Consider the following 27,988-nt stretch of genomic DNA (forward strand, 5'->3'; position numbering starts at 1 on the left):
CAGCACGGGGCCAGTGCGCGTGAGTTGCGCCATAGCAAAGACTGGTGGTCGCAAAAGGAAGGTCGTTCAAGTTATAGACCTACTGAGTGCTTTCGATTTGTATCTTTTATACATTTCTGTAACAACACCGTAGTTTGGGTGACCCGTCCAGGTATTCAACAAGAAAAGCCTTCTCTATTGTTACTACTCCTTAGGTTCAGGAAGAGGAGATTGTCTGTCACAGGTCCCCCGTTACTGACAAGCAAGTCTACTGTTACAGTACTGACATCCTGATCGGCAGAGCGCGGCATTGTTAGCACGTAAGCAAAACATTCATTTTCCCTACGCCTGCTGTGGTGAGGTGAGAAGAAATCTAAATAGTCAAGGATAAATAGACTAGACGTGAGTGTATTCTACCAGAGCTGTGGAGACGAACCATTCGTTTTCTGTGGGACTGAACAATCTTCTTGCATTTGACCACAGAGACAGACATTGTGAGAGCATTAGAATTGACGGGGCAACATTCGAACAACACCATGGGGAAAGATTCCGAAGAATACAAACTCAAGGGGAAAGTAAAAGGGGACCAAAATGGAGACATAGGAAGGTATTGTCATTTCCATTTTTTCCATCCATAGGTCATCCCCACATAATTGTATTCTTTTGATATTGTATTTTTTGTCTTTTATTTTTGTTTGATTACGGGCGGATTGGTATTTTAGATAAGATAGCATTTAATGTTAATGTTTATTATTGTAATTGTAGGCTAAGTTGCTTTGTACAAAAGCATCTGTTAGGTAGGCTACCATAAATAAACATAAATACAGACGGTGAAGTTTTTACGTTTGAGATAGCTACTAATGATAAGCCCTTCACTATAGTGCTAATTGACTATAGGACTGATTCACTATAGGACTATAGGACTAATTTACAAATATCCTGTTTTGTCACAGTGAGAAAAAAGAAGAGAAGCCAGAGAAGATGGAGATGGTTGGCTCCTTCGAGATAGTAAGTCAGAAAACACATCAACTACCCCCCCCCCCCACACACACACACACACACACACAAAATAAAATACATTATGATTCTGGCAATCTCAGCTTTTATCTCTAGTAGCTTATTATTATTATTATTATTATTATTATTATTATTATTATTCATAGTGTTACCTCAAATGTAATACAACATTGTGCCTGCTGATATAACTGTTTTTTTGTGGTTATTATTTCATTATCACTTGTTTTATTTTTTTATAATTTTATTATCTATAACTTTTGTATTTGTATTATTCCCAATGTCTGTCCTGTCACTCTCCCATTGTGTGTGTGTGTGTGTGTGTGTGTGTGTGTGTGTGTGTGTGTGTCTGTCCTGTCACTCTCCCATTGTGTGTGTGTGTGTGTGTGTGTGTGTGTGTGTGTGTGTGTGTGTGTGTGTGTGTGTGTGTGTGTGTGTCTCTGTGTGTGTGTGTGTGTTGTCCTGTCACTCTCCCATTGTGTGTGTGTGTGTGTGTGTGTGTGTGTGTGTGTGTGTGTGTGTGTGTGTGTGTCTCTGTGTGTGTGTGTGTGTGTGTCTGTCCTGTCACTCTCCCATTGTGTGTGTGTGTGTGTGTGTGTGTGTGTGTGTGTGTGTGTGTGTGTGTGTCTCTGTGTGTGTGTGTGTGTGTCTGTCCTGTCACTCTCCCATTGTGTGTGTGTGTGTGTGTGTGTGTGTGTGTGTGTGTGTGTGTGTGTGTGTGTGTCTGTTGTGTGTGTGTGTGTGTGTGTGTGTGTGTGTGTGTGTGTGTGTGTGTCTGTCCTGTCACTCTCCCATTTGTGTGTGTGTGTGTGTGTGTGTGTGTGTGTGTGTGTGTCTGTCCTGTCACTCTCCCATTGTGTGTGTGTGTGTGTGTGTGTGTGTGTGTGTGTGTGTGTGTCCTGTCACTCTCCCATTTGTGTGTGTGTGTGTGTGTGTGTGTGTGTCCTGTCACTCTCCCATTGTGTGTGTGTGTGTGTGTGTGTGTGTGTGTGTGTGTGTGTGTGTGTGTGTGTGTGTGTGTGTGTGTGTGTGTGTGTGTGTGTGTGTGTGTGTGTGTGTGTGTGTGTGTGTGTGTGTGTGTGTGTCTGTGTGTGTGTGTGTGTGTGTGTGTGTGTATGTGTGTGTGTGTGTGTGTGTGTGTGTGTGTGTGTGTGTGTGTGTGTGTGTGTGTATTAGTTCCGTTTCGCCAATGGAGTGGACGTGCTGTTGATGATTGCGGCCACTATAATGGCGATGGTGAATGGAGCTATCCTTCCTCTCATGATGATCGTGTTTGGGGACATGACAGACAGCTTTATGGGTGACGCATTGTCAAACATAACAAACATCACCGGTGACCCTGGTGAGTCATCACTCTTTCTTTTGGTTTATTTATTTTCTTTTATTAAATATAAATACTACATAATTTGGAGCAGCCGTGGCATACAGGTTAGCGCTTCGGACTTGTAACCGGAGGGTTGCCGGTTCGAACCCCGACCAGTAGGCACGGCTGAAGTGCCCTTGAGCAAGGCACCTAACCCCTCACTGCTCCCCGAGCATTTCACGGATTGGGATAAGTGCAGAGACCAAATTTCCCTCACGGGATCAAAAGAGTATATATACTTATAATTTGTTTTTTAATACAATAGTGATTTTACCATTTCAGCAGTAATATTCATAAAATAAGTATTCAAATTAGCACCCTCAGAGTGTCATGCCTAATAAGTGTAACCTACAGCCTCTCGGGGCTTAATGCTTAAGCAGCTTGTTATGAATCAAGTGCAGGTGCAGGTGCATGTGCATGTTTTTTCTGTCCTCAAAGGGTTCCAGTTTGTTGCAGTTTCATGTCCTATATAGTTAGAAAGTTGATTTTTTCATTTCCTGGTCTTTTTATTTTTATGAATGATTGATTTCAATGGATTTAAATGGATGAAGTTTGATATCACAGTTCTATTTTCTATTTTTAATTTTGTTTTAACAGATTTAGCACTTCCACCGGGGGAGACTTTAGGGGAACAGATGACCAGGTAACAATGGCTTTAGATTCTAAATATTGACAAAATTCACCATGTGTATTCTCATACTATGTTCTCAGATGTGTTCAGACTTCACTCTCTCTCTGATTTGTTCAAATTTGATGTATTCAAGTTAACTCTGCAAAGTTAGCAGCCTACTTCAAACAACATTGTCAATCGCAGAGACCAGACTCTTCAATTCAGTTTTTAGTGAGCATGCAAGGAGCCTGGATGTAGCTCTTAAAAAAAATAGCAGCTGTTTGCACAATATTACGTAGCTGCTTGTAGCCTACCGCGCCATTGGATAACTTACTGGCTATTAGGCTAATTTATTAACTGACACTGGAGGTTTGCTCCTTCAACCCAACTGCAAAATTAAGTTATTCTCAAGACTCACAAGCTTGTCACAGAGGCATAAAGACAGCCTGGACGAGAGGAAGAAATGTATCTATAAACACACATGGGGAAACTGAACAGTCCAACCAGTTTTATTAGCTATCGATCACAGACGCTGAGGTGGAGGATAGCAACTAACTTGCTGCTGTGGGAGAGCCCGTTAGAAGCAGCAGCTGAGCAAATGGACAGCAAGCATTGGGATTTATGAGGAAAATGGACCTCATTTCTATCAGGGCATCAGCAAGTTCAAATACTGTCGATGCACTGAATTTAATCCAGAGTGGCTGAATATGACTTTTTCTCTTTGACAGGCATGCAATATACTACAGCATCATGGGAGGTGCAGTTCTTATAGCCGCATACATGCAAGTGGCTTTCTGGACATTGGCAGCTGGTCGACAGGTGAAGAGACTACGAAAGAAGTTCTTCCATGCCATCATTCAGCAGGAGATTGGCTGGTTTGACATCAACGAGACAGGCCAGCTCAACACACGCCTTGCCGAGTAAGATTGCAAACTTCCACTGCAACTGTCCAAATCAACAACGTCAGTCAATCAAACCATAAAAAGCCCCCCAAAGCGGTGCAGTTGAGATGTGACTCTTATTCTGTCTCCTCTCCTCAGTGACATCTTGAAGATCAACGAGGGCATCGGCGACAAACTGGGCGTGCTCATCCAGTCGCTCACCACCTTCATCATGGGCTTCGTCATCGGCTTCGTCAAAGGCTGGAAGCTCACCCTCGTCATCCTCTCCATCAGCCCGCTCCTCGGAATAGCGGCCGGCCTCATCGCAAAGGTAAAGATGGCCACACACTGACCCCACCCACACCCCCTCTGTATTTTTGTTTGAATTTCCTTTTTTTCCGACCGTTTGTGGTTTGTACTTTCTGGTACTAGTCACCTCAGAATGTCCAGTTGTTTTCCATTTACCAGTCTACTGCTTTCTGTCTTTTTATTTTCTCTCTCTCTCTCTCTCTCTCTCTCTCTTTGTCTTTCATTCATTCCCTCTCCCTGCACATGTGTGTGTGTCTCAGTGTGTTATCATGCCAGTGGTGGTGACTGTTGTCTTTTGACATGTGTGTATGGTGATCCATGTCTACGTGGTGGCTTCTGTGTTGTGTGTGTTAGGTGATGACAACGTTCACCTCTAAAGAGCAAACAGCCTATGCGAAGGCAGGAGCTGTAGCAGAGGAGGTCCTGTCGGCAGTCAGGACAGTTTATGCTTTCGGAGGACAAAAGAAAGAGATCGAGAGGTCAGTGTGTGTAATGTAGGGTCATGGGATACACTTAAGGGTGTTAACATATTAAGAGTTTACATATTATAATATGTTTACATTATATACATATTGTTTGTGTGTGTGTGTGTTATATACTTAGTGTGTGTTTGTGTGTGTGTGTGTGTGTGTGTGTGTGTGTGTTTTACAGTACATTCACAGATTCATTATCATTGTTATCAAGCATGTGTGGTTGTGTCTGTGTTGGTTCTGTGTGGTGTCCCATCCCACCTCCTTACATAACTGACATTTGATACCCCCCCCCCCATCAGCTGCAGTTATTTAAAGCTTCACTGCCCTCTTCCTTTAGCTCCTATACCCCATGCCCACACACACACACACACACACATATACACACACACACACACACACTACACACACACACACACACACACACAAACACACACACATGCACTTTCTTTTTGAGCTAAATTCCAGTTACTCAACCACAGTATATCTATGCTTGGGTGATACTATAGCATGCACTGTAAGTCTTCATGATTATCATTATCACAGATACAACAACAACCTGGTGGATGCTAAGAACCTCGGGGTGAAGAAAGCCACCATGGTGAACATGGCTGTGGGCTTCACCTACTCCTTAATGTACATGTCCTACGCTCTGGCCTTCTGGTACGGCAGCACACTCATCATCGCTGAGGAATACACCATCGGATCAGTGCTGACGGTGAGCAATCCAGCTGCCCAATGCTCTCAGTACAGTCACTAATCTATATGTGCATGCTTGTTCTGTATATGTATGTATGTATGTACAGTATGTATGTATGTATGTATGTATGTATGTATGTATGTATGTACTGTATGTATGTTTGTATGTATGTATGTATGTATGTATGTATGTATGTATGTATGTATGTATGTACAGTATGTATGTATGTATGTATGTACTGTATGTATGTATGTATGTATGTACAGTATGTATGTATGTATGTATGTATGTATGTATGTATGTATGTATGTACAGTATGTATGTATGTATGTATGTACTGTATGTATGTATGTATGTATGTATGTATGTATGTATGCGTATACATGCGTGTATGTGTATGTAAATGTTTAGCCATGAGTTAGAATGTGTATACACTCACAATGGGTTTGTCAGGGTAAAGCTGCCTGTTACTTTAAATTTCGTCAAAAACAGCCCAGCTGAGTTCAACGGAAAACAGAGAAAATGTGATACTGCAGTCAGACATTGTTAGAGATTAAGTTTGAAGTCAGGCTCAGATGTCTGCAGGGGGCTGAAAGATCTTGAAGGACATTTTCAAGCGAATGTGTCTGTTAGCACCTGGAAGTGCAGTATGTCTGTGTTGTTCATAGTGTAATAAGGAATGTATTGTTTTTCCTTCACAGGTTTTCTTTGCGGTCATTATCGGTGCTTTCAGTATTGGCCAAACGTCCCCCAACATCCAGGCCTTCTCCTCTGCGCGTGGTGCAGCCTATAAAGTGTACCAGATCATCAACAATGTGAGTAAAACACGTGGGGCAGCCTATAAAGTGTACCAGATCATCGACAATGTGAGTGAGACATGGTGCAGCCTATAAAGTGTACCAGATCATCGATAATGTGAGTGAAACATGAAACATGAAACAATGCTGGTTCTTCCCGGGAGAAAAGCACTTTTGGTGGCTTCAGAGTGGCTGGTCCAACTCCTCCCCAGAGTTAACCTCCAGCCGCTGGGCCATGCTAATTATTTTTTAACTCATGAACCTAAACTAAAGGGTGAGATGGGGTAAGCTGGGGAGCAAATTAGTTTGTTATTTTTCTTAATCTTAACCTTCTGGTCCAGTATCAGGGACTCCTTCTGGTCCAGTATCAGGGACTCCTTCTGGTCCAGTATCAGGGACTCCTTCTGGAGTGAATGAGGCATTTTGTAGGAGCTCAGGGTGTGAGCGTCTGTCTTTGTTAGCTTCCTCGCTTAGTGCTGAAGCTGGGAGGAGAGGCCGCTGGAAGTAGAAAGGCTTCCCCCCGCCCGACCAGTCCCTCAGGGGGTAGGCTGAGAACAGGAACAAAAACACACACACACATACGCAAACACACACACGCGTGCAGTGCACACACACACACACACACACACACACACACACACACACACACACACACACATACACACACACACACACACACTCACACACACACATGCACACACACACACACACACACACACACACACACACACACACATACACACACACACACACGCACACACACACACACATACGCACACACACACACACACACACACACACACACACACACACACACACACACACACACACACGCACGCCACACACACAAACACACACACACACACCCACAAATACACACATACACACACACACACTTCTCTCTGTCTCTCTCTCTCTCTGTGTCTCTCTCTCAAACGTACATATACAAATACATATTCACACAGAGAAATCCAGGCTTAATTTAGACCTCTTTAACCAAATAAACATTAATCAGTCGCAGACATGCATACACACACACACTCACACACAAACACACATACACAAACACACACACATTGACACATGCATGGACGCACAACCTTTGAGGTAACTCCTGTCCTCAGGAAAAAGATGCAAAAATAGCAAGTTCCTCAAAAAAATAAACCTCTGTCTTCCTGTGATTGTGCGAGGTTGTGTCTGTGTGGAGCTCAGAGATCTGAGGTGCGTCCCGCTGTGCACTAATGAATAGAGAATCTCTGGCCCCTTCTCAGGTGCAGCCAAGCGACACACACACACACACACACACACACACACACACAGACACACACACAGACACACACATACTCATGCATGCACACACACACACACACACACACACACACACACACAGACAACATCGCGTGCTCATGCATGCATGCGACACACACACACACACTGTTCTACTGGCTCAAAATGGTACCAAAAGAGCAGGAGAGAGGGTGACAAACAAATGTCCAAATGTGGGTTTATTGCATAACGCAAAGGTTTACATAAACGATATTCAACAGAGAAACAAATCAACACAGAAGCAAGTCGGCTCTCTCCCTTGGCCTCCCATAACCAGGCCCTCTTATGCCGTCAGGACTAAGCCTCCCCATAACCAGGCCCTCTTATGCCGTCCCGGGACTCGCCTCCCCCCCCCCGCCAGGCCCTCTTATGCCGTCAGGACTCAGCCTCCCATAACCAGGCCCTCTTATGCCCGTCAGGACTAAGCCTCCGCTCCCATAACCAGGCCCTCTTATGCCGTCCAGGACTGGGACCGCCTCCCCCATAACCAGGCCCTCTTATGCCGTCAGGACTGGCCTCTCATCCCCATAACCAGGCCCCTCTTATGCCATCAGGACTAGCCTCCCCCCCATAACCAGGCCCTCTTTATGCAGTCGGGACTAAGCCTCGCACGCTCCATAACCAGGCCCTCTTATGCAGGTCAGGACTCGGCCTCGGCTCCATACCACCTTAGGCCCTCTTGCTCCATAACCAGGCCCTCTTATGTCGGGACTCGCTCTCGGCTCCATAACCAGGCCCTCTTTATGCATCAGGCTGGGACCGCTTATAGATGGCGGCACATCCCATCAATTAAGCACACAAGGACCAGGCCTAGAATAGAGACAAGACACGGTGATACAGAACAGGAGAAATAGATGCATTGCAGGAGGGTAACAACACACACACACACAGACACGCGCCGCGTGCTCATGCATGCATGCCCCAAGCACCACACACCACACACACCCACTCCTGCACACACACACACACACACACACAACCCGCACCACACCACACACACACACACACACACACACACACACTCAAACACACACACAAGATGCAAAAATAGCAAGTTCCTCAAAAAAATAAACCTCTGTCTTCCTGTGATTGTGCGAGGTTGTGTCTGTGTGGAGCTCAGAGATCTGAGGTGCGTCCCGCTGTGCACTAATGAATAGAGAATCTCTGGCCCCTTCTCAGGTGCAGCCAAGCGACACACACACACACACACACACACACACAGACACACACATACTCATGCATGCACACACACACACACACACACACACACTCACACGCACACACACACACACACACAGACACACACATACTCATGCATGCACACACACACACACAGACACGCACGTACTCATGCATGAACGCACGCACACACACACACACTGTTACTACTGGCTCAAATAGTACCAAAAGAGCAGGAGAGAGGGTGACAAACAAATGTCCAAATGTGGGTTTATTGCATAACGCAAAGGTTTACATAAACGATATTCAACTTAGAGAAACAAATCGAACACGAAGCAAGTCGCTCTCTCCTCCGCGCCCTCCCCATAACCAGGCCCTCTTATGCCGTCAGGACTCGCCTCCCCATAACCAGGCCCTCTTATGCCGTCAGGACTCGCCTCCCCATAACCAGGCCCTCTTATGCCGTCAGGACTCGCCTCCCCATAACCAGGCCCTCTTATGCCGTCAGGACTCGCCTCCCCATAACCAGGCCCTCTTATGCCGTCAGGACTCGCCTCCCCATAACCAGGCCCTCTTATGCCGCCAGGACTCGCCTCCCCATAACCAGGCCCTCTTATGCCGTCAGGACTCGCCTCCCCATAACCAGGCCCTCTTATGCGTCAGGACTCGCCTCCCCATAACCAGGCCCTCTTATGCCGTCAGGACTCGCCTCCCCATAACCAGGCCCTCTTATGCGTCAGGACTCGCCTCCCCATAACCAGGCCCTCTTATGCGTCAGGACTCGCCTCCCCATAACCAGGCCCTCTTATGCGTCAGGACTCGCCTCCCCATAACCAGGCCCTCTTATGCGTCAGGACTCGCCTCCCCATAACCAGGCCCTCTTATGCGTCAGGACTCGCCTCCCCATAACCAGGCCCTCTTATGCGTCAGGACTCGCCTCCCCATAACCAGGCCCTCTTATGCGTCAGGACTCGCCTCCCCATAACCAGGCCCTCTTATGCCGTCAGGACTCGCCTCCCCATAACCAGGCCCTCTTATGCGTCAGGACTCGCCTCCCCATAACCAGGCCCTCTTATGCCGTCAGGACTCGCCTCCCCATAACCAGGCCCTCTTATGCGTCAGGACTCGCCTCCCCATAACCAGGCCCTCTTATGCGTCAGGACTCGCCTCCCCATAACCAGGCCCTCTTATGCGTCAGGACTCGCCTCCCCATAACCAGGCCCTCTTATGCGTCAGGACTCGCCTCCCCATAACCAGGCCCTCTTATGCGTCAGGACTCGCCTCCCCATAACCAGGCCCTCTTATGCGTCAGGACTCGCCTCCCCATAACCAGGCCCTCTTATGCGTCCTCCTCATAACCAGGCTCCATGCCGGGCCAGGACTCGCTTTCTCCCCATAACCAGGCCCTCTTATGCATCAGGACTCGCCTCCCCATAACCAGGCCCTCTTATGCTCAGGACAGACGCGGCCCCCATAACCAGGCCCTCTTATGTCTCGCCTCCCCCATAACCAGGCCCTCTTATGCGTCCAGGACTTCGCCTCCCCATAACCAGGCCCTCTTATGCCGTCAGGACTCGCCTCCCCCATAACCAGGCCCTCTTATGCGCAGGACTTCGCCTCCCCATAACCAGGACTCGGGACTCGCCTCCCCATAACCAGGCCCTCTTATGCCAGGCCCTCTTATGCGTCAGGTTCGCCTCCCATAACCAGGCCCTCTTATGCGTCAGGTTCGCCTCCCCATAACCAGGCCCTCTTATGCCGTCGGGACTGTCAGGAGCCTCGCAGCTCCCCATAACCAGGCCCTCTTATGCCGTCAGGACTCGCCTCGCGCTCCATAACCAGGCCCTCTTATGCCGTCAGGACTCGCCTCGCGCTCCATAACCAGGCCCTCTTTATGCATCAGGCTGGGACACGCCTCGTGCGCCGGCACATCCCATCAATTAAGCACACAGGACCAGGCCTAGAATAGAGACAAGACACGGTGATACAGAACAGGAGAAATAGATGCATTGCAGGACGTAACAACACACACACACACAGACACGCACGTACTCATGCATGCATGCACGCGCACACACACACACACACACTCCACGCGCACACACACACACACACACACACACCACCACCACACACACACACACACACACACACACACACTCAAACACACACACATGTAGCCCACATTAACAATAGTGAAAAATCTATTAGTTTGAAGGCAGGTCATGGGAAGACCATTAAGGCTGTGTGTTTGCACTGTATATGTGTGTACTGTAGGTGTGTGTATCCTCATGTATGCTTGTGGTCTGGTTTCTCTCCCCTGTAGCACTTAGGGTTAGGGTCAGTTTCATGTCTGCACATACCCCCGTGCATAGATAAACAAACGAACCAACTAACACTCACACACTGTCATGTATCACATGCACTGTTTTTGATGGAGGGTTAACTCAGGAAAATACTCCAACCAACCAAAATACACCAACTAGCACAAACAAAGTATTTCTTTTCTGCAAAGAAAATAAATGTTATTTTTTCGGACATATTTGTCGTTCGGCCTGCTCATTCACTTCATGTGCTTGCAGAAACCCAACATCAACAGCTACTCAAACGCGGGTCACAAGCCAGACCATATCAAAGGCAACATTGAGTTTAAGAACATCCACTTCACCTACCCGTCACGAACGGATGTCAAAGTGAGTTTGATCTATGTCCTTACTCTCTGAGCTTTGATCTTGAACTTGAACTCTGCTTTTAAAAGCAAGAAAGCACTGAGTGTAACAAAGTGCATGTGTGTGTGTATGTGTGTCTGTCTGGGTGTGTGTGTGTGTGTGTGTGTGTGTGTGTGTGTGTGTGTGTGTGTGTATGTGTGTCGTGTGTGTGTGTGTGTGTGTGTGTGTCTGTGTCTGTGTGTGTGTGTGTGTGTGTGTGTGTGTGTGAGTGTGTGCGTGTGTGTGTGTGTGTGTCTTCATGCAGGTGCTCAACAACATGAGCCTGAAGGTCAGCAGTGGTCAGACGATGGCCCTGGTGGGCAGCAGTGGCTGTGGCAAGAGCACCACAGTGCAGCTGCTGCAGCGCTTCTATGACCCTCAGGAAGGATCGGTGAGTAGCCCTGTCCACGTGTGCCTGCTGCTGTGTTCATTAATGCATGGACACACGCACACACACACACATACACATACCCACACACACTCACACATACACACACACACACACACACACACATATACACATACACACACACACTCAACCCTCAACAACGCAGACACACACACATACACATACCCACACACACACACGCTCAACCCCCCCCAACACACACACACGCAGACTAACACACACTCACAACCCCCCCCCCCCAACACATACACACACACACGTACAAAACAATTTATATAGCAATTCAATCCCAATTAATTGAATTTGTAGGACATTTTAAATATTTCATGTCCTTTTTTCCTTGCTCTTAATTGTCTGTCTTGTTGCCTTTCATGCATAATCTTATTTTCATTGATTTGTACTGAATCCGGGTAGATGTCCAAAGGGCATTAGACATTTGGTTGCCTGCAATGCAGAGGATTAGCTGCTCTTACATTTTTTTCTGATTGCTTACAGTAAATGCCGTTTGGACAATTATGTGCAATTCTACACTACCTCATGCAAAATTGATGGTTATTACCCCTCTAGGTGAGCATCGATGGCCATGACATCCGTTCACTGAATGTTCGCTACTTACGTAGCCTGATAGGCGTGGTGAGCCAGGAACCCGTGCTGTTTGCCACCTCTATCGCTGAAAACATCCGCTATGGACGAGAGGACGTCACGCAAGAAGAGATCGAGCAGGCCACCCGCGAGGCTAACGCCTACGATTTCATCATGAAACTGCCTGATGTAAGCACCCATCCCATCCATAGATCAGATAGAAAACAAATATAAGACATGTAAATATGAGGCATGTAAATAAATCTGAATTTTGATATGAACATATCAAATGACTTAAATGATGTGAATGACTGGACATTGAGCACCCTTTTCATGAAAATGATCCCATGATATTATTTATTGAACTTCCAGTGTTTTGTATAAACATATTGAGCCAATTAAATTGGGTATTTCAGGGCATCTGTAGTGCTGAATGTTGTGCTTGTGCTATTACTGTATCAGTAAGCAGTTGGCTGAAGCCGCCTTTGATCACCATGAGAGAAGAGATGATGTTGTTGCAGGGGAATCAAGAATCAGCTGTAACATGATAGCTGCTCAGCTGAGCTTAGTCCTTTGTCTCTGACACCTGTAGAAATTTGAGACGCTGGTCGGAGATCGAGGCACTCAGATGAGTGGCGGCCAGAAGCAGAGGATTGCCATCGCTCGAGCGCTCGTGCGCAATCCCAAGATCCTCCTGCTGGACGAGGCGACGTCGGCCCTTGATGCTGAGAGCGAAAAAATCGTACAGGCTGCCCTGGACAAAGTAAGTCCAGCCTGCTTTCCACACACACACACACACACACACCCTGCTTCCATTAGATCTGTTACAGCAAAATGCTCATCACATGGATGCTTCAGCCACTGTTGATGGCATTATGGCTTTGAGTGCCTCAGAGAAATTGGTACCATTACTGGGCCTTGTTACATTGTGTGTGTGTGTGTGTGTGTGTCTGTGCGTGTGCGTGCGTGCGTGTGCGTGTATGTGTGCGTGCATGTGTGTGTGTATGTGTGCATGTGTGTGCGTATGCGTGTGCGTATGCGTGTGCGTGTGTGTGTGTGTATGCGTGCGTGTGTGTGTGTGTTGTCCGTGCTCAGGTAAGACAAGGCCGCACCACCATTGTGGTGGCTCACCGTCTCTCCACCATCCGTAACGCTGACGTGATCGCCGGGGTCCACAAGGGACAGATTGTGGAGCAGGGCACTCACGCGGAGCTGATGGACAAGCAAGGAGTTTACCACACGCTGGTGACCATGCAGGTAAACAGCGCACCACACAGCACAACACAACACAACACACAGCACACGACACACCTCATGGATGCCAGTCAAATGCCACTGTACATTGTGTATATTTAATGTAGATGAGATTCATTGTCATGAAACTGTATGATTCCTGATTGTTGCCTTTGGAGTGGACCTTGGTCCACCTTATGGCCTGATTTAACGCCAAAGCCGGCGGCCATCTTGGAGAGCGGACATTTTAGGAATTTCTCAGATAGATAGATAGATAGATAGATAGATAGATAGATAGATACTTTATTGATCCCCAAGGGGAAATTCAAGGTCTCAGTAGCATACAGACATCACACACAACATGCACTTACAGCAGAAAAAGTAATATAAGTATATAAATATAAAAAACTCCACTGCACAATAGAGACAGTAGAAGATAAAAAAAAACTAAATACTAAATATACTAAAAAAGAAACTAAATCAAATGAAAGTCTCAAAGTGAAGTGTGTTTTTCTGCTCTCTGTCAGACTTTCAAGAGTGTTGAGGGGTCCGATGAGCAGGAGGTGGAGGTGAAGGACGGCAAGAGTCCCTCCGTCAGCTCCATGAGTGAGAACTCCCTCTTCAGGCAGGAGTCCAAATCCGGCTCCTTCGTCCAGTCAGACAAAGACCCACAGGCCGACGACAAGGAAACCGAGGTGAGGACACATGCGCAGACATGCACATACAGAAATAGTTCAACAACGGCAAAAAGAAAACATACGCACATGCACCTAAGCAGACAGACACAAATGTAAAACAAATGACATGTTCCCACACATACGCACAAGCAAACATTGAAAATGGACCTGAGATGAAAGCACAACCCATTAGCCCTTACGTCAGCTGTCTAATGCGCACCAATCGCTTCTACATTTGTCATCCGCTTTAACTCCGTCAGACCCAGCCTTTTTAACTCCATTTACTTTCTCTCCATCTGTTTAGCTGTCTTTCTATCGTACGTGTCGTGACTGTTCTCTCCTCTTATCGCTTCGCTATCTTCTTTAAATCCCACTTGCTGTTCTATTTCCTTGTTTGATTTTGGTGCCAGATTCTCCAAGCTGCCCTTTAATTTCTCATTTCTTACCGTCCGTTCTGTCTCTCGCTCACTCTCTCCATCTCACATCATTTTGTCTCATCTTTCTCTTTTTCTCTCTCTCTCTCTCTTCCACTCTGCTCTCTGTCTCCCTTACTCATTTTCTCTTCTCTATGGCTGATTCACTCTTCTGTCCTGCTCTCTGGATCTCCGTCTTACTCTCTTGGTGTGTGCCGTCTCACTTTCCTCTTAATTATATTCTAGTCACTCAGCAGATTGTGTCTCTAAATCCACATTCAGACCTCAACAAGAGGCAATGTAATATTATTCTCAGTCACTTTGATGCATTCCTTGAATCATAATGCACATTTGCACAACCGGTAGTACATTTTTCAAAACAAACTGCACCGTATAGTGGATAACCTGCAAAAGTGTGTATCTTGCTCAAAATCCTTAGTGTATGCCTCAAAAGCAAATATTTATGCCAATGAAATGGTCAGTGCAATCAAAATGACAAGTCATGATACCATCGTTTATGTCAAGACAGTCAAACTATTTTGACTTGTTAATATGACAGTTTACTCAGTAAGTATTTTCTAATGAATACATCTTTTTATACATCCTGACGTACCAGTCTGCCAGGTCACATTTATAAATTACAGTAATATGACAGTATTTTCTAATGAACAATGCGCAAGGCAGCACTATTTTCTATTTCAAAACTACAAAGTTACACATTATTGTGTGTGGAAGGAGTTAATTGTAAGACAGTGGATATGTTTTTTTCTGTTGACAGACATTGTGACAGTAAAGAAAACAAAGGCTTTAAATATTATTGTGCACATGAAAAATGGCCGATATGACCCCTTGGTCAGAGCTGTGCACCGCTGTACATCTTTCTATACATCCGGACGTTCCTGTCTGCCAGATCACATGCATTTATATATGCTAGACAGACTATGACAACTAGTTATGACCACTCAACACATTTGCATGTAATGACACAAGCGATGAAATAAGCCTAATTTGTTTTATGGGGTAGGACTATTCAGCAGGGAACCAGTATAGTGCATTTTGACCAACATGAGATTAACCATTGAAAATAAAAGAAAAACAGCAGACATTGTCCAAAATCAGTTGCATGGATGTACTAAAGCATTGCTATTTGTTCAAGATGGGGAGAAACTGCTTCAATTATGTGCACAAGTGAAAAGATGATATGGACATATGGACAAACAGTTTTGAGAATTACCATTCTGATCTGAGAAAAACTAATGTATTTCAGGCTTATCAGGTGAAAGAACCACTGGTGATACAAAATGTCACCCAACAAAGTTAAAATGATTAAAACTTTTGAGGTGACAAGCGAATCGGCATATGAATGGGGCTTTGAATACGCCGGATATTTGGGAATTAGCTTTTTTGCAGTGTACCACAGTGTTAGATTAGACGATACATAACCAGTCTGACACCGTTAGCCTAGCTTAGCATTATTCACTGGAAGTGGGTTACACCAGTGAACCTACAGCTTCCTTTTAGCTAGTGAGTTTCTCTCGTCTCCATTCTCTCTCTCCTCTCTCTCTCTCTCTCTCTCTCTCTGTGTGTGTGTGTGTGAGTTTCTCTCTTCTCCATGTCACTCCATGCTCTCTCTATGTTTTGTTTATCTCCTCTCCATCTCACTCCATTCTCTCTTTCTCTCTCTCTCTCTCTCTCTCTCTGTGTGTGTGTGTGTCGTCTTATCGAGCAGGCGGAGGAGAAAGTGCCAGAGATGAGCTTCTTCCAGATACTGAAGTGGAATTCTCCGGAATGGCCGTACATGGTAGTGGGGGTCTGCTGTGCCATCATCAACGGAGGCCTGCAGCCTGCCTTTGCTGTCATCTTCTCCAAAATCATTGCTGTACGTGGTGACAAACACACACACACACACACACACACACACACACACACACACACACACACACACACACACATACACATACACACACACACACACACACACACAGACACACATACACACATCCACACACACACACACACACACACACACACATACACACACATCCACATACACACACACACACATACACACATCCACATACACACACACACACACACACACACACACACACACACACACACACACACACACACACACACACACACACACACACACACACACACACACACAAAAGACCAGTCCTCTGTCTAATCTTGTAATGGTCATGCTCATTTCCTGTACTGTCCTCACATGCTGCTAGTTTGTCTCATATCAACACTGTGCTGTGTAGTGTATGAAAGTGTAGTCAGTAATTTTCAATCATTTGATTTCTATCAGTCAAATCAATAAAGTTGTAAGCGTTGTTCAAATCAGTTACCATAATTATGACTGTGGGAGTGGGACTAATAAATGTTTCATATTTCTCCCCCCTCTCATCACTCCCATTTGTACCCACTTCTGCTCTGTCTGTCTGTCTGTCTGTGTATCTGTCTGACTGCCTGCCTGTGTATCTGTCTGTCTATCTGCCTGTGTATCTGTCTGTCTGTCTGCCTGTGTATCTGTCTGTCTGCCTGTCTGCCTGTGTATCTGTCTGTCTGTCTGTCTGCCTGCCTGTGTATCTGTCTGTCTGTCTGTCTGTCTGCCTGTGTATCTGTCTGCCTGTCTGTCTGTCTGCCTGCCTGTTCCTTTGGCTGTGTATCTGTCTGTCTCCCAGGTGTTTGCTGAGCCTGACACAGCGATTGTGAGACAGAAGGCAGATCTCTACTCTCTGCTGTTTGCTGCCATTGGAGTTGTGTCGTTCATCACACTGTTTCTGCAGGTACACACACCACATTCTTCAAAGAGCTACAATACGTTTTATTGTATGCAGGTCTTCCTTAGTCTGAACTGCTATATTGTTTTCTTACTGTAATATATTGAATGGATGAATGGATTATAATCCACCCTAAAGTTTATCAATATATAAACCACACAGTTCACATAAACACACCCTTCACCCATGTACAGTATTTATACAAACCATTCTTGCTGTACACAAAATATTTACTTGCTGAGTAACACACACACTCACTACAGAGTATATTTGTGTGTGTGTGTGTGTGTGTGTGTGTGTGTGTGTGTGTACGTTTATTCTGGGCTGAGAAACAGTAATGAGATACAGTGAACTCTGTGAGGCAGCTAGTGGAGTAGTACCTCCACAGAGTCCACGTGAGGCCACTGCGCTGAAGAGAGCTGCATGTGAGATGCTCCATGATGCCCCCCCCCCTGACAGTTACAGCTGCCAGACTCTTATCACTGGCCTGCTATAAAACCCACTAGTTTGTCAATGTTTCACTCAGACATCAAGCCGCACGGCCAGAGACTGCCCTCTGACCACAGAAACAAAGAATGTGCAGCACAGTGCTTGACCAACTGACAAAAGCAAATGGCCATGAATGATCCAAAGCACACTAAACATAAAAAGACTTAAGTGTGTTAACCTTAGCCACAAATAGTTACATAACACCTTCCAGGCCTGCTCAAAATCCTGTGACTGTGAGTGGGAGAGAAAAATGTAAGTGTGTGTTTCGTTTGTCTACCACAGGGATTCTGCTTTGGTAAAGCTGGAGAGATCCTCACCATGAGATTGAGACTGAGTGCCTTCAAAGCCATGATGAGACAGGTGGGCCGAGCATTGGTAGAAAGAGATGATTATTTGAGGGTGTGTGATAGCCCTGGCGTTTCCCAAAACTATCACAATAATAGCTTTGTCACTGTACACTTTATATGACCAGTCCCATCGGGATGTGAATAGAGGTCATGGCTGATTGCAGCGGATAGCCTTTTTTTTTTTTTTTTAAGACTGGCAACTGGCAACTTTTTTTTAAGACTGGCAATGAGTAACCTCTGATAAAGGCACATTCACAGACTGAATGATTTCAAATAAAAGTGAAATTAACTAATTACTAAATTACAGTAACTAATTTGCTGACCACATTGTGTGTGGGAACATTGTGTGGAAGACTTTTGTGAGTATGTATATTGATGTTGTATCTGTGTGGTTTGATTAAGCTTGACGTTTTTCTGTGTGTGTGTGTGTGTGTGTCTGTGTGTCTAGGATTTGGGCTGGTATGATGACTCGAAAAACAGCGTGGGTGCTTTGACCACCAGGCTGGCAACAGATGCGGCTCAAGTCCAGGGTGTAAGTTAATATTTCTGGTACTGAGTGTATGTCTGTGAGTACAGTGTGTGGAGTAGTTGAATGTGTTCTATGGTGTCGTTTGGATCCCTACTAAAGTGCTTTAGCCCACCAAACAGGCACCTACTGTTAGAAAAGCCCTGATGAGCTAGTCTCTGTGAACTTGATATGTTTTTCATTGGCTAGATCTACAGGCCGCATTATTGACTATGCCAGGGGTCCCCAACCTTTTATGTACCATGGACCGGTTTGTTTCCTATTTTTTTTCATGGACCGGCGGGGGGGGGTGGGGGGGTCGGGGTTCCATGTTCCATATGTGTGGTGCATGCGCAGAAGAACTAGCTCCAGTTATGTATGAACAGTGAAGGTAACGATCTCTTAAACATGTGAAAAACGTGAACTTGATAAAGTGAAAATTGAACAATTGGACTATGAATATTGAACAACTTGAAGCTACATCTATAAGTGTGAACATGCTTAACAAAATATGGGAACAAAACATGGGAACTAAATGTGCATTACGAATATAATCAGTGGGAGCCCTGTGCTTGTTTCCCTGCAACAAAAAGGTTCCATCTGGGGGTGATGGAAGACAGTGACACCCTCAGTGTGTTTGAAATGTCCAGTCGATTGCGCAATTTGGTCTTAGTTGCAGTCAATGCCGAAACCCGGCCTCGCATAGATACGTGGTGGGAAATGGTAGCAACGTTTTCAGCGCTTTTACGGCTATCTCGGGATATTCTGCTTTGGTTTTGATCCAAAAACCTGCCAGAGAGGTTTCCTTATACACACTCTTAAGACCACCGTCATTTGCAATTTCGATCAACTGCTCTTCCTCCTGCGCTGACAAGTTAGGACTATTCAATATTGACAAATGGGTTGCGGACCCACTCATTGGTTTGCCGTGGATCTTTGGAGGATGGGAAGTAACGCTCAAACTCATTTGAAAGCGCAACAAGGTGATCAAGCACCAGCTGCGAGAGAAAGGGCCCTGCCTCAGTCTCTCCCAAAACCCCCACTACTGTTTGGAACATATCAAATACACCCCGGTCTTTAAATTCAGCGACTTTATCTGCCAGTTTAAAGACAGTCGTCATTCTCCCCTGGAGTGACAGGTTGAGGTCATTAAAGGAATTATCCGGAATAAAATGCACTTTAGATCAATTTACGGATGATTGGGAGTACATACGTTGAGTTGACATCAAAATCATGTCATTCGGATGTGTTTTGAGAAAGTTCGATTTTACCGTTTTTAGTCAAAACTCATTAGCGTGGAAGTGAGAAGGGCATATTATTTCGCCGCTACAAAACGCTATTTTTATACCTCTTCTACAGTTCCAAACAACATTACACTTACGTGGTAGTGAGTAGAGGGTCCCTAAAGCCAAACCGAAGTATCCCGAGGTCTTTATGTGGTCGGATAGAGAGTCCAGAATGAATTTCATCAAGCCAGTACCTTTCCGGAAATGTTGCCATCTTTGCTGCCATCTTTAGGGGAAAGTCCGTAGGAGTTGATTGCCAAGTTATTCTGAAATTCACAATTTTAAATTAGCCGTTTAAAAAAAAAAACATAGTCCAGTACATACAACTTCATTTCAATTTCAAAAGAAATACTGGACTATGTTTTTTTTTTTTTTTTAAACGGCGACGAAATTGTGAAGGTAGAGAAATGATGAAGAGCCTGTTGGTGTCTGGCGCCCTGCGTGTCTCAGTAGTCCTGTGTGGATATGATATGATGCAGCAGGGGCTCTGGAAATCACAGCTTTTCCATTAGCACTGGTCTACGCTAGCCGTGTGCCATGGGAAATCATATCACAATGGCAATAAACACATGACAGATCGTTCAATCATTTGTAATATATCCCTGTTCTGTTTGTGTTGTCTAGCATATTACTGATTGTCATCAACGTTCTTGTGCTGTATGTTCTTTGCTGTTGCTCTTTACATCTGCAGCATCCCCTTCATCACATGGAACTGAAGATCATGTTGTTGTTGTTGTCTAAAAAAATAATCTCTTGACGGACAGGCTACAGGGCTGCGCCTAGCAACGCTGGCTCAGAACGTCGCCAACCTGGGCACCTCCATCATCATCTCCTTCGTCTACGGCTGGCAGCTCACCCTCCTCATCCTCACTGTAGTGCCCATCATGGCTATTGCTGGGGCGGTCCAGATGCAGATGCTGGGAGGCCATGCGACCAAGGACAAGAAAGAGCTCGAGAAGGCTGGCAAGGTGAGACATACAGTAGAATAGTACACACAAGAGTTTTTATTCATTTGTAGAACGCAATACCAACTATTTTTTTGGTTACTGTGACTTTGAAATCACTGTCAGTACATTCAGTCTGAGGGACGATGAGGGCATCCAGAGCCCCAGTTTACCAGTTTGAGGTCATCTGACATTACTACACAGTCATATTCTCTTATCTGGTCATAAAAAGAACAGTCTATGTTGTGCTTAAGTTTTCCACATAGATAACACAGGAATCTGCACACTTTTTATGGAGACAGTGTATTGGTGCTGAAGGACATATCATATAAGAACACTCATGCAATACTATTAGATATATAGATAGACAGACAGACAGACACAGACACAGACACACTTTATTGATCCCCAAGGAGAAATTCAAGGTCTCAGTAGCATAGACATCACACACGCACTTACAGCAGAAGAAGTAAAATAAAATATGAAAAACTCCACTGCACAATAGAGGCAGTAGAAGATAAAAAATACTAAAATAATAAATACTAAATATACTAAATAAACTAAATCAAATATCCACATAGTGTGCTTAAGTATACCTATATCTATTCTGCCTTACAGATTGCCACTGAGGCCATAGAGAACATCCGTACAGTGGTGTCGCTAACGCGAGAAGAGACATTTGAGGCACACTACCAGGAGAACCTTATCGTTCCATACAAGTGGGTATCCAAGGAACACTGCAAATCATGCCATAACATCATTGAATAATGTTTAAAGTGGATCCTCAAGGGTTTCCATATGTAACAATGAGTAGAATAAAGTTCACATTGAAAAGTTGATACCTTGATGACAAATTTTATTATCTGATCATCCTTCAGGTATGAATTAACTCTCTCTCTCTCTGTCTGTCTGTCTCTCTCTGTCCTGCCTCAGGAACTCTGTGAAGAAGGCCCATGTCTTTGGCTTCACCTTCTCCTTCTCCCAGGCCATGATCTACTTTGCCTATGCTGGCTGCTTCAGATTTGGTGCCTGGCTCATCGAACAGAACCAGATGACCTTTGAAGACGTCTTCTTGTAAGTGACCACACAGTGTGTGTTATTCAGGGGTCAGGCTGAGGCCTGGTCAGGTCACGTCAGGTCAAGTGAGAGGTTTTCCAGTGTGGTAAGCCTGCTGAACAGAAGAGCCACTAAAGAGTGTTGCATCATGGTCCATGGTCCACGATTTGAAGCCCATAACATTTTGTGTCAAATTCAGCAATCACCTCATCACGGCCGCTAGCTGCCCATCCCATAATGACACTGTAAAAAAACCTGGCCTCTGTAGGCCCAGCCCAGGCTCCGAAAACTGGAAACAAAGAAAGTAGGCGCAGCCTGTCCCCCAAACAAAAATGAAACCCTGTGTGGATCTTCTCTGGGAATACTGGAGGGGGGAGCTACAGTACCTCTCCGGTGTGTTACTTTGGTCCTTGGTTAAAATATAATGGATGTTTTTTTTGCATAAAAGCATCTACTAATGAATGTAAACATAAACATAAACACGAACTAACACAACTTGCAAAGTCCCTGACTGCACCTTTAAACACAGAAAAAAATAAATAAAGAATCTTTTCTTTATTTTCGTTAATCTTAGCGTCAGAGTTGGGGCGGAGCGATTCGGGAAAAATATCTAATTGACAAATATTGTGATACAAATACCCGCACACGTGCATGCATACGCTCACACACACACACGCGCTCACACACTCACACACACACATGGTCTCACGCACACTCACACATGCACGCACACACACACACACATGCTCTCACACTCACATGCACGCACCCACACACACACACACACACACACACACACACACACACACAGGTACTCCACGTCCTAGTCTCACACTAGGCGGGAATGTGAAGTATGAGCAGAGCAAAGGTCAGATGTTACCAGGGAGACTGTTTAATAATTAGACAAAGAAAGGATGCTATAGGTCATGCCAGTCCATCAAGGCTCTTGGGGCAGGTGTCGTTGTGACAACTGCTGGTCGTGCTGTTCAGTATGACAACAGGGAAAGCTAGGTAGCCATAGAGATAATTATCTTCCAGGTGAGTGAGAGCCATAACCTTACTGTACACCCTCAGCAGTCAGTTGGTGACAGAGGTGAGGTGACGCTCGTACGCATGGCGACTAACTACTCTCCACCCTCTTATCTGGAATTAGCCGACAGTAGGGAGCTAATGTTCCCGGGCTTGAAGGATGGCTAAATGACTCTGCCCTTGCTCTGATGGATGCCATCTGTAGAGCTGTTGGCGTGGGATAATGTGTAGCACTGAGGAGGCTAAGTGTGGCCCATCTGGAGACGCTGAGATGCAGACAGAGGGATCTCGAAGGTGTATTGGCCATGAGAGAGAGATACGAGTTATTTGTCATTTAGTCATTGTCATTTGACTTTGTGTTTCTTTAAATGAGAATTCATACTTGTACCTGTGGTACAAAATTACCATCAACTTCTTAAAAAAATATAAAAAACAACCATCATTCAAAACTATACCACCAAACTACCACCAAAACAGCCACCAGAAACACCAAAACTACCATCAATGTCTTTTTAAAAATGTTGAAATTGAAAAATAAAGTGACTTCAGTGCTCTGTCCGTCTTAGCTGTCCATTGTCCTGCTTGGTCTTGCTGGACCTTTTGTTTTGTCTGTCTCATGATATACTCTCTCCATCCCCAGGGTCATCTCAGCTGTCTCATGAAATACTCTCTCCATCCCCAGGGTCATCTCAGCTGTCTCATGATATACTCTCTCCATCCCCAGGGTCATCTCAGCTGTCTCATGATATACTCTCTCCATCCCCAGGGTCATCTCAGCTGTCTCATGAAATACTCTCTCCATCCCCAGGGTCATCTCAGCTGTCTCATGAAATACTCTCTCCATCCCCAGGGTCATCTCAGCTGTCTCATGAAATACTCTCTCCATCCCCAGGGTCATCTCAGCTGTCTCATGATATACTCTCTCCATCCCCAGGGTCATCTCAGCTGTCTCATGAAATACTCTCTCCATCCCCAGGGTCATCTCAGCTGTCTCATGATATACTCTCTCCATCCCCAGGGTCATCTCAGCAGTGATATATGGGGCCATGGCAGTAGGAGAGGCCAACTCTTTCACGCCCAACTATGCCAAAGCCAAAATGTCCGCCTCGCACATCAAGATGCTTGTCGATAAGGTGCCTGCCATCGACAATTCTTCAGAGGAGGGGGAACAACCGGTACAGCACGCACACACCCACACACACTCTCTCTCTCTGTCTCTCTCTCTCTAAAATACACACACAGACACATACACACTTGTCAAGACTTTTTGACTTTTATGATACAACAATGAATTAACAATTCAATAATGGAATAATATACCATAGCCAACTACATTTAGCCCTTCAATTTAGCTGTGGTTGTAAATCACAGAAAACATTTTAATTATTTTCAGCATTAATATTTTTTGAAAACCTACCGTACATGTCAGTGACATACAAGAAATTCTACTACAGTTGTGTGTAAAACCATGCCAAGATGAAAACAGCTACAGCCCTCTAGTGGTCAAACTAGAAAGGAAAGAGCACTGAGAAGACCAGAAAGTGCCTTATCATAGCTGACTCAGATCCCTAAACTGCACTGAGAGAACATTTGGAACATTTATTTTGGAAAACAAAAAATAGTGTAAATGAATGAAGACTGCAAATATGTATTTATTGGCTATTTTACGAGATATTTACTACACTGTACTACAAAAATTGATTGGAATGCTGAACACCCAAATACTATACTCAGAATATACTGTACATATTGAACTGTCTCTGCCCACACGACTAGCCACCATACACCTGTTGCTTAGCGTGTCCACTCTCCTTCTCCACTGGTCCTTGTAGGACAAGTTTGAGGGGAACGTGAACTTCGAGAACGTGCACTTCCACTACCCCTCGCGGCCTGACGTAACGGTGCTGAAGGGGCTGTGTCTGCGCGCGCGGAAGGGCCAGACCATCGCCCTGGTGGGCAGCAGCGGCTGCGGCAAGAGCACCACCATCCAGCTGCTGGAACGCTTCTACGACCCCACACACGGCTCTGTGGTGAGTGAGTGCGCACACACACACACACACACACACGGCTCTGTGGTGAGTGAGTGCATGCGCACGCACACACGCGCGCTTCTACGACCCCACGCACGGCTCTGTGGTGAGTGAGTGAGCGCGTGCACGCACGCACGCACGCACACACACACACCAAACCACCAAACATTAAAGGGTCGGGGGGTCACTTAGAAATGTTATTCATTGAGAAGGTAAGAAAGTGCTTTTTTGAAATTGAAATAATTATTGTCCTTCAAACTTTGCATATTGTATTTACTCAGATGCATACACAAATGCATGTACATGACAGTCATGTAGTCTTGCGGAACTGCTTAGAATTTTACATTTATCAGGTGGAACAACTATGATGTGCAGCAGTAAAGGGAGTGTGACAGACATAGCAAAGTATCCTTGGAGTTTTACTGGCCCGTGTAGACTTAGACGGCTGTTGTTTACAAACCCGTTTCCGCTCCCACACACACACACACAGAGCCGATGGTGCGGCAGGAGAGTGGTCAGCAGGGTTGTTGACAGTGCAGACAGCGTGTGTGTGTGTGTGTGTCCGTTTCCCTCTTTGCAGAAGTTAGACAAGAATGACTCCCGTCAGCTGAACATCCACTGGCTGCGTGCTCAGATGGGCATCGTGTCCCAGGAGCCAATCCTGTTCGACTGCAGCCTGGCGGAGAACATCGCCTATGGCGACAACAGTCGTGAGGTCACGCAAGAAGAGATCGAACAAGCCGCCAAGGCTGCCAACATACACTCCTTCATAGAGGGGCTGCCACAGGTACACACACACACACATGCACCTGGAAAATATAGGATTTAATGTCTGGTATGTGACAAAGAATGCTGATGAGGGTGTCTTGTTGTGTGTTGCCATGGTAACAGAAGTACCAGACCCAGGCGGGGGACAAGGGAACGCAGCTGTCGGGGGGGCAGAAGCAGCGGATCGCCATCGCCAGGGCGATACTGCGCAACCCCAAACTACTGCTCCTGGACGAGGCCACCTCTGCACTGGACACGGAGAGCGAGCAGGTAGGCTAGGCACACACACACACACACGCGCACTGCACATGCACGCGCACACACACACAGACCCACACACACACACCCATACTGTACAGGATTACAGATGAAAATAGACGTACGTAGCTCTGTAACGCAACGCAGTATCAATAAAAAAAACACAATTTCACACTCTTAGATACACCCTCTATTACCAGTGCGCTATCCAGTACTCTATTTACATTTGTGTTAATTATACTATATGCTGACACATAACTCTCCAGTCCATATTCTCCACATATTTTTTTTACATAAATAAATTCCCCTTCTACACAATTTCATAATACATTTAATAATACTTCACCTCCCAACATATTTGTCAGTACATTCATTCACACACCTCTCATCCCTCCACTTGTGTGTGTGTGTGTGTGTGTGAGCAGATAGTCCAGGAGGCGCTGGACAAGGCCCGCGAGGGCCGCACGTGCATCGTGGTGGCGCACCGCCTCTCCACCGTCCAGAACGCCGACGTAATCGCCGTGTTCCAGAACGGCGTGGTGGTGGAGCAGGGCACTCACCAGCAGCTGCTCAGCAAGCAAGGCGTCTACTACACGCTGGTAACCTCCCAGATGGGACAGCCGCATTGAGGAGCGCCAGAGGAAAGCGGACGGCTGTGAGTGTGTGTGTGTGTGTGTGTGTGTGTGCGTTTCCCTTCCAACAAGTGCCATAAACGTCACACGCACGCTCTCACAACATCTCAGATGAGTTATTGTACATTTAAAGAAAAACAAAATGTCTGCAAAAGAGCATGCTGTGTGGAAACGTTTAGAGGCATCTTTCATCTCTGAACTGTTTCTACGCCAGACCATGCTGAACCGTGACCAAAGCACTTCCAGGGAAGCAAAGAGCAGCTATCTCCAAAACCCACTGAAGACAGAGTCTGTGCATATGCCATTCCACCTGACATACTGACAGAGTCTGTGCATATGCCATTCCAACTACTGAGCGGCTGAAGAGATAGCAGTAGATCACTGTAGTCTGCAGTACTGTACCAAAAACCCAAATCAAGCATCATACTGTAACTATGACTTTGGATTACTACATATAATGTTAATTGTGCCTTTTTTTGTATGATTAATCTTTTCTTTGATGTTGTGATGACAGGCTTTACCAAAGACAATGATTATAATATCCTCAAGTTAAAAGGGAGATTTAAGGCCCATTCACACCAAGAACGGTGACGATAACTATAAATATCGTTCTCATTAATATGAATGACGACATTCACACATAAACTATAACGATAACGACATGAAGAATGATATCGTTGGTGATCACTTTCAGAGCGATTTTCAGAACGATAAGAAGCTAATAGCCAATCAGAACCCATCGAATTTTAACCATCACATTCATTAACACAAGGAGATTTTGTTTATCGTTCAGTGTGAATGCTTTTATCGTTATGGTTAGTTATCGTTATCGCTCTTAGTGTGAATAGGCCTTTTATTTTTTAGTACAAGTTCCTGTAACTTTGTGTGTATACAGGTCTATACATCTCACAAGGGTGTTATTCCATTCTCCAGTAGTATGCCTTAGCTGATCCGGACCAATGACACAACACACGTTGTGGAAGAACAATTAAGAATTTTACACTTTGTGCTTTTTCATGGATAATCAATGCTGATCCACAGTCTACAGGCTGTTAGCTGCAGTAGGTGCACTGATATACATATTTTATATGCTGTTTACTGTGCACTGATATACACATTTTATATGCTGTTTACTGTTGCAATTTCAAATAAATGTTTTTCCATTACTTTTACTTTGGGTTGTGCACTGGAGAGAAACTAAA

General features: G+C 45.3%; 1 protein-coding gene across 5 annotated transcripts; it reads left to right on the top strand.

Annotated features, from left to right (window-relative positions):
- abcb4 (ATP-binding cassette, sub-family B (MDR/TAP), member 4) lies at positions 1-27,958 on the top strand. 5 transcript variants are annotated; one of them, XM_048261323.1, is made up of 28 exons: positions 1-299; positions 463-586; positions 933-987; positions 2,170-2,335; positions 2,954-2,999; positions 3,695-3,886; positions 4,007-4,178; positions 4,511-4,635; positions 5,173-5,344; positions 6,028-6,141; positions 11,211-11,321; positions 11,602-11,727; positions 12,313-12,516; positions 12,920-13,090; positions 13,423-13,584; positions 14,088-14,255; positions 16,377-16,529; positions 17,344-17,448; positions 18,214-18,291; positions 18,727-18,810; positions 20,834-21,037; positions 21,632-21,732; positions 21,947-22,087; positions 24,117-24,273; positions 24,931-25,128; positions 25,709-25,915; positions 26,020-26,166; positions 26,580-27,958. In XM_048261323.1, the coding sequence occupies exons 2-28, from the start codon at positions 516-518 to the stop codon at positions 26,781-26,783; spliced, it is 3,834 nt and encodes a 1,277-aa protein (XP_048117280.1). In that variant the 5' UTR covers positions 1-299; positions 463-515; the 3' UTR covers positions 26,784-27,958. The 5 variants fall into 5 exon arrangements, with proteins under 5 accessions (XP_048117280.1, XP_048117282.1, XP_048117281.1 ...); XM_048261325.1 differs by having other exon boundaries at positions 16,380-16,529; XM_048261324.1 differs by having other exon boundaries at positions 1-586.
- Positions 27,959-27,988: the final 30 nt, after the last annotated feature.

The sequence above is a fragment of the Alosa alosa genome, chromosome 13 (assembly GCF_017589495.1).
Source record: "Alosa alosa isolate M-15738 ecotype Scorff River chromosome 13, AALO_Geno_1.1, whole genome shotgun sequence".
NCBI lineage: Eukaryota > Metazoa > Chordata > Actinopteri > Clupeiformes > Clupeidae > Alosa > Alosa alosa.

Excerpts from the sequence above, each read along its gene's own strand:
- abcb4 (XM_048261324.1), top strand. The coding sequence starts at position 516 with ATGGGGAAAGATTCCGAAGAATACAAACTCAAGGGGAAAGTAAAAGGG. Across the intron at positions 3,000-3,694 it reads TTAGGGGAACAGATGACCAG|GCATGCAATATACTACAGCA; the intron begins GTAACAATGGCT and ends TCTCTTTGACAG. Across the intron at positions 26,167-26,579 it reads TGGACACGGAGAGCGAGCAG|ATAGTCCAGGAGGCGCTGGA; the intron begins GTAGGCTAGGCA and ends GTGTGTGAGCAG.